The following is an 8457-nucleotide window of genomic DNA, read 5'->3' on the forward strand; positions in this document are numbered from 1 at the left end:
TCATTATTAAAACATTGCTAAAAATAAATCAGACATATATATTTATTGTAAAATCAAACTCATTCGTCGAATGTAAACAAACCACGCGATTGCATAAACGCTTATCTATGGCATGGAACACCAAAATCTGATAAATAATTTTAAAAAATGTGTTTCTCTGGAAGAAAACCGGAGGTTTTGAGGATTTTTTAGAAATATCCGGATTTCCGGATATATCCGGAAGACTTTCATTATTAATCAGAACTAAATTTTGGCACTGTTTGGACTTTCACATGTTGTGTGATGCCATTGAAAATTGACCAATATATTCATAAATCCAGATCATATAGACATGTTCAGAATGAGAATTTAAAAATTCCAAGTTAGAGATATACCTTGTATTTAAAGGCATTGGAAAACAAAGGGATGTGGATGAACTTGAGGTACCAACAACATCTTGAACAAAAAAAAAAGAGATCTGGAACATATCATAATCCAGGTCTACAGCCATGGTAAGCAAAGTGCAGCATGTTGTAACAAGTGAGATTCTACATAAACAAAAATCAGTGTCAAGAGCTGTCCACACTTCCCATCTTCCTAAGTAACAGAACACAATAAAATTACGAAACATCTCTCTCTGGAAAAAGCTACACAAGTCATCTGAGCACGTCAAGAGAGCCGCATTATTCCCTACCTAAAATATATATAAAAAAAAAGGTCCCCCAGTGGGACAGCAGTAAGTCTTCAGATTTATGATGCTAAAATCAGGGGTTTCATTCCACTCAGTGGACACAGTAGATGGCCCAAGAGACACAAGTTGCTGACCCCTACACTAGAAAGATTATGGAAAGCATATAGGGAGCAGTGATGTGATTTTTACAGGATAACCTTACAACAGAGTCTTCTGCAATGAAAACTGCATTGTGGTCTATTGTAAAGATGGATAACCATCAAATAGAGCACAATCAGATGTGGTGATACTACAAATTCATTTTAATACAACATATTCAACCATCTGTAATAGCAATATTTTTGTCTGCTTATGAAATTGTTATGGTGTAATATTTCTTTAGATTTCTGAGATAATTCTTACTGAATAGACCCAAAGAATAAAACTAACTTTATAAAGTTATACAGTTGGGCTAGGGAAACTTAGAAAACACTCACTTCTTGAGTAAGAAGATTATTAGTATTGTGAGAGGAGGGGAGGGGGAAAGATGTGATTGTTGATAAACCAATAAAGCTCTCCATTGAGTGCTTAGTTACATCATACACAACAGAGGGTTTTACACACATTTACTTCTTGGAGTTTAAAAGTAAACAGCTTATTTCAAACTTTTAAAACTACAGTATATAAAAAATAACGAATATTAACTTTCTTTAACTTTTCTTAAGTAAACCACTTTTATCATAAGTAACACTGGTTACATTTACAGCTTGTAATACGTAAGCAACATATTAAGTTAAAACTACACTGTTATTTAGACATTCAAGGTAAACATGAACAACAGGCATCACTGTCGTTAGTTATGTAATGGCCAATAGGTCACACTCTCACATTAGCGAGTTGCTTACAAGCATAACTCATATACTGTTGTGCGCAATCGTGCCAATGGAAGAAGTAATAGCTAATATTACTTGGATAGTTTGAAAAACTGAAAATATAATTAATTGGAAACAACAATCTTAAATAGTTGATTATTTTCATGAATTGTAACACTAGTCAATTAAGTTGAACAACCTTAAGTGAATCAAAAATAATAATGTCTATATCTCAATTAATTGGATAGTTGGAATAATAAAAAAAAAACATTAACAATAAAAAATACTCATTTCAATTAGTTAATTATTTCTATGAAATTAACTGATGATTTTACTTGACACTAATCAATGCTTATAAGTAATAGATGATTTAGATTAACTGAGTTAATTACCTGGTTCTGTTAACCAAACAGTTAAGACTGCTATATAAAAGTGAAAATTTACTATGCAGATTAGTAATGAATTTTTAACAGTTATTACAACAACTTAAAAAGGTATTGTATTTAGCCAAATAGTGAAGAACCGTTTCAAAGTTTCAGAACAGGTATAAAAGAAATTGCTTTAACTTGTTAAGTTTAATGAGTGTAATGAAAATAAGAAACCAGGAAGAATTAAAAGCATTTGAGTTAAAAACAAACGTATACACTAATAACTAAACAAGAAAAAGTAAATGGTGTAGTTCTACCTAATAAAAATGATAATATAAGTAAAGTAAGGTACCCTAAGAGATAAAGCAAAATTTAAAAAATTAAATAATTGTCCAAACAAAAAGAAGAGAAAGTAAATTAAAGAAATATTTTTAGAACAAAAAAGCAAGTATTACTTAATTACTAACAGATTTTCCATGATATTGTTTAGGAAATTACTTGATTTTCTACTACACAATTACCTTTCATATTTAATGGTGAAATGTATGATCAAATTGGGTAACTATTGATTTCAGGTCAGTACCAGTTTTAGGTCTTTCAATTTTGTGTTATTATGAAAAACAATGGTTGGAAGAATACCATAGGGAATTTAAACCAATTTACTATAAAATATATGTTAATATTACATTTATAATTTTTCAAACTAAAAGTAAATGAGTAAGGTTTTTCAACTTTTTCAATAGTAAGCAAAATAATATTCAATTTAAAATACAGCATAAGGAGAATTGTAATTTAGAATTTTTTTTATGTTTTGCTAGAGCAGGGTTATTAACTTGATTAATCAATATAACAGATTACCTGTGAACATTGATTAATATTATGTAAAATAATGAATCATTCAAAATTAATGTTTCTGATTATTTCAACTATTCAAGTGTCATGTAAAACTAGTCAATTAAAGGTAATCAATTAAACAGTTAATCGATAATCAAATTCCACTACTCACCCAAGTATAGTTGTGAAACATTATAATAACAGTACCTTTTTTCCAAGAAAAGTTTCATTATACAAAAAAAAAACTCTTACTACTTTATATTTCAATTACAGTAGTTTCACCCTTGAAAAAAGAAAAAAAGGTACTGTTCCTTTAAATGCCCACAACTGGTAAGTTTTTACTATATGAATAAAATATTTATATATATATATATATATATATATACACACACACACATACTTGTATATTTACATAATTTTAAGAGTTATTAAAATTTTTTGGTATAATGGAACATTACAAAAAAATAAGTTAGTAATTTAGTTAAGTTTGAGGATAATATTAAATCTTGGATACTTCTAACTGTACTGAGGATGTTGTGGTACAACAAAATGACTTAAGAGCAGCTAGTTAGTCAAACAAATATCTGGCAAGTGGCCTTTACTTACAATAAGTGATATAATTTATTTGGTTTATAATTTCAATCTCACATTTAATATAGATGTGAATCCACTTAATAGCATGACTGAAGAAAATGAGTTTGGTATAGTGAAGGATAAATCAATCAAGTCATCAAAACTGTGATATGTTGCTAGTAGAAAAAGCTAACAGAATTATAGTGCACTTATAGACGTATTGATTACAAGTCAAAGGAGATAATTACCTCCCTCCATAAATCTGGGGTACTGACAGGATAAAGATCTTCTGAAGACAATATTTGAAGAAAACACGAGTTTGAGTTTTGGAAAAAGACAGGCAAGGCTCCAGTTAAGTTATATTTTTTCTAACACATTGATTACCTTATGGAATGAATTGATGTAGCAGTGGTGGAGTCCGGTACTTAACAAGAGTTTAAAAATGGGGAATCAATGATTTTCTGAAAAATAAAGGATGCATTTAGATTTTTTTTCTCAAAGGTGGCTGCATGGATAGCCTTGAAGAACAAAATGGTTCCTTGTTGTCCATATCTTATGTATATAAGTAGAGATTTGTGTCTTGTGAAAAATGTCATTAAATGTCACCACAATAAAAAAAACAATGTTTTAGCTATTAAACTACATTCACTAGGTGTCTTGAACAAGTTACCAAAGAAGTGAGTTACTGTAATAGCTTGGTAATGCAAAAGGTACTCTGAAAATGTGTATGTACACTGTGAATATTGCATGTAAATCAAATCAGTGACCACCACAGACATCTTGTGACTTTTAGAATAAGGTTGTTGTAAGCTATACTAAAAGCTTTGGATATAATCTCACTAAGAGCATAGAAGAATCAGAGGAAACTCTTGGATCAGGTATAAAACTTTTAGGAGCTTTAGCAACATTTTAAGGTCGTTTCTTTGAGTGGCAGAATAAAAAAAAATTTGGACATCAAACTTGAATAATATAAGGAATAGGTTTAAAGCTCAAAAAGCAAACTGACATCTGCTCACAATAAATTATTTCCATTTGGAAATTTGGGTAAAGTTTTTGGTGTTTATAATATAGTACATACATTTTAAAATCACTAACATATAAAGAAGTATAAACAAAATAGGATTACAAAAAGAATAAACTCATTAACTCTAACATTAAATATGTACATAACCAAGAGATACTACTAACATAAAAAGAAGTAGGGCCTAGTAAAATAAAATAGTTATACTTATAAGATCTTAGAGAATAAAGAAATCCATAACTTACATTTATTACATATGTACATAACCAGTAGTTTCTATCACTAGCATTTCAAAGCTCATTTTTATTGAATTAATTTAACTAAGTTCTATTATATAGCATTTAAAATTAATACTATAGCTAAATTTAATTGTAAAATTAATCTTAATTGTTTCGACTTCAAGTAAAAAATATTATACTCATTTTTTAAAGAAAAAATGAAAACTTAAAAGGATAAATGTAAGTAATTACTATTTTTGTCAGTTATGACCAACAGTAACACTAACAGCCACTTGATACTATAGTATAGTTCTAACTTCTAGTACTACTAATAGTAGTAGAAGTGTGGTTGAAGTATTTGGTTGTCTTTCAAAATTTGTATTGCATACTGGAGGGATAAACACATTTTGATAAAATGTTTAGAAAAAACGACCATTATACTCCAGATATATATATATAACGTTTTTTTAAATATTTCAACCAACGTTTTGCCTTTGCGGCTTCATCAGGGATAATAATATACATCTGTTGAAGCCGCAAAGGTGAAACATTAGTTAAAATAAAATAATTCTTATATATATGTATATATATATATATATATATACATATATATCTGGAGTATAAAGGTCATTTTTTCTAAAATTTTTATCAAAATGTGGTAGAAGTATGCCAGCTATTAATAGTAACTAGACCACCGTGACCTGTTGGGTCAACCACTATTCAGAGATTATGAAGAATTCAAGCTAATTTCAATATTCGATAATTTCAATATTGTACCGAAATGAAGGTTTATTTTGAGATAGTTTAATTAAATATTTCAATCCATTCGTGTTATTCATAATTCAAGAAAAGATATTTGATGTTTGATTGGGAGTAAAAGGAAAAACCATTTCATTTTTCAATAAAGTGAAGTAAGAAGTTTCGTAGAGAGCGCGAACGGTAGTGTGCATGATTTTTTGACTGAGAAAATAAGCAAAGAAATAAACAAACAATCTCAGAGTTTTAGTAGTATATCGATAGATTTCTCAAGATCTTGTTTTTGTCATTTTGTCATCTTACGCCTTTTAATGAAGATGGGAACATTGTCAGGGAAATAATATAATAGCCAATGCTTGGCCGGAGGTTTTCTTTTATAAAATTTTGTTGTTGTCGACTTGATTTTTATTTTATTACCTCGTCTCCATAGTTACTATTTGCAAATAGTCAATAATATTGTAGGTCCATTTTATTGTTCTTTCTAAGCCCCATTATGACACATTTTCATCTCATCATTTAATTTCTGTTGTGCATATATTGTTGTATAGAAAATATTTTAAAGTGATTCATCAGGTGGAAAACGAAGTTTTATAATAATTGGATGTACGAAAAGTGACCCGAAAAACGGCGCTAACTCGGTAACCCGTCGCCCGATTTAACGAAACTTGTTTTATTCTGTTTTTAATTACAGACAAGCACACAAACAAACAATCTCTGAGTTTTAGTAGTATATAAATATTATTATTAACACTACTGTTAGGCCTATATTGAGTTGAACTAGTACTAGTAATAGTATTACACGTAATAGGCCTACTCGTTTCTAGGACTAGAATAATGTTGCTGTTAGTGTTAACTTCTGAAGTTCTTGTTTTATACTTTAATCTTTTTTTTTCTTACTTCTCTCTTCTATTTTTAATCACGAATAACAAACATGCAATAAACAATGATTAATCTCTGTCCTTACCAAGTCCAATTGACATATCTTCTTCGGTACTTGTATCCTTTTTCTTTGCCATGATTAATAAATACTGCTAATACATATACTGATAGTGATATAGTACCTCAACACTAATTAATTTAGAATTGCAATAAGCCAATAACTAAAACACTTAAAACAGTAATCTTAGTAACTAATTATTAAAATTTTTGGTATTAAACACTTTAGAAATTTTACAGAACTTATAGTGTATATTAGAGTGATTTTGACATTTTCAACAATATAAAAAACGACCTATACTCTCCTGACATTTATTTAATTTCAACCCTCGTATTATCAGTTCAACTACATGCTAGGACACGAACAAAAAAAAAGATATACTAACTTATTAAGTCACTTTTGATGTTTCATTTTTAGAGATGGTCGTATCATGATTTTAACAATATTCAGAATATTATTGTTGCGTGACAATTGCTCTAAGATTATATAGCTGGGATACTAACTATATTAATATACATACACATATTTGACATAAATTACTTAAGTGAACTTGAGAACTAAAGATAAATTGAAATTATGATTTGTCACAAAAACAAGAAGATTAAGAAACAAAATTAAAAAGTAAATAAATTTCACTATGTTAAATGATAAAGTTGCAGGTATGTGTTTTGTTTACTGAGGATTAGGCTGTATTTGTGAATTTATTATTCAATATAAACTGGTGTTTATAGTTAGAATTGAAATAACTGTAGTATCTAGAATGGAGTGTAGAAACATAATAGTGAAAAGTGGGGGTATTAGCTTATAAGACGGTGTGATACGCTAGCGTGTGCGAATTTGATCTGCTAGCTAAAATATTGTTACGTCTCTGGTCGTTTGTTAATTACTCGTAAAAATCCTTTCCGGAGAACTTCAACTTTCTCAAATAAACTAGTTTATTCTTTCTCAATTCAACTTTGCAATACACTTAATTTCTACAGTCACCTTGACTTAAACACACGCTATAATTTACAACGAACGATTCACGCACTTTACTTACTACTGCGCTTGACTCAATTGTCTATCTATATCATCAATCTCCCTGTCTGCTATAAAATTCCGATTCGTTTCGTTTTTCCTGGCAGTTATTTAGATATAAGAATAATTATTTCCGAAGAAATAATTACTAATCTGGGGTGCTCGAAGATTAAACAATCCTCCTTCACCCCACTCGTGGTCTAGGAATATGGGCTTAACTTGAGAAAATAGGAAATTAATGCAGACGAGGTATGTAATTTTAAAAAGATAAACGAGAGAGTAACTGTAGACAATAAAAAGTTAAGAGCAAAGTAAACTAAACTAAACGGCCGATATCAGACAGATGGTCCATCAGGGCGGCGGGGATCTAAAAACCCTATGCCGAGAATTTAATGTGGGGGAAACGGGAGTACCCCGAGAAAACCCACTTTCACTGGTAACTACTGATTCGTTACCAGTGCCCGTTTAATGAGAAGTAAGTAGGGACGGCAAAGTGAAGTCCGGTCCTGGTGTTTATCATGGTTTTAAATTGGCACAGTTTCTGGTTCCGGGCAGGTGGTAAAGGCGTGGAGTTCTCGGTGTCGTTGGTGAGTGAGCGGAAGACTGAGAAAGGTTCGTCGGGTAGGTAGAGATCGGAGGAGGTGTCGATTACTAAGGCGTTCGGTGAGCTTGACGCCGATGATATAGAAAGTGGCTTGGGGCTGGGAGGCGTGTTGTTGGTTTGTTGATAGGCGTTGTTGGTAAATGGTGGCTGGTTCTGGGTGCCTTTTTTCCTCCTAGTAGTGGTGGTTTGGGTAGACATATCTTGTGTTTCAGGAGTGGGTGAGGTTTGAGTAGCTTGGTCTGTTGTATTAGGATGGGCGGTAGAGTATTGATTGGAGGGTGGTTTTCTTCTGGGTGTTGAGAAACGTGGGCTTAAGGTGTGGGTTAGCGAGAGTATGGGGTGGGTGAGGTTTGCGGTAAGATTTTCATGCCTTGAAGTGATGATAATCAAGGAAGCTGCCGTGGGTGAGGATGAAATCTGCTGTATTTTTTGAAGATATGACAACTTTCATAAACGTGATGGCTGAACCTGTTTTCTTTGACTGGATACGGTGGACTGCGTGGATCGTGGAGTTGGTTGTAATTTTCAGGGCTTGATGTATTTCTTCTGGCGTAAAGGATAGATGAATGTTCCGGAGAAATGTTGTGTGGAGACTGGCATTGCGTTTT

The 8457-nt window shown here is 31.2% G+C and overlaps 1 protein-coding gene across 1 annotated transcript in view; it reads right to left on the reverse strand.

Annotated features, from left to right (window-relative positions):
* LOC106465632 (INO80 complex subunit B-like) overlaps positions 1–6555 on the reverse strand; it is a 69410-nt gene extending 62855 nt beyond the window's left edge. Inside the window, exon 1 of the mRNA XM_013925866.2 lies at positions 6256–6555. Coding sequence (XP_013781320.1) covers positions 6256–6307 — 52 coding nt within the window. The 5' untranslated portion in view covers positions 6308–6555. The remainder of the gene's footprint in view (positions 1–6255) is intronic.
* Between the last annotated feature and the right edge of the window lie 1902 nt (positions 6556–8457).

This window comes from Limulus polyphemus, unplaced genomic scaffold (assembly GCF_000517525.1).
Source record: "Limulus polyphemus unplaced genomic scaffold, Limulus_polyphemus-2.1.2 Scaffold2005, whole genome shotgun sequence".
In the NCBI taxonomy this organism is placed as follows: Eukaryota; Metazoa; Arthropoda; class Merostomata; order Xiphosura; family Limulidae; genus Limulus; species Limulus polyphemus.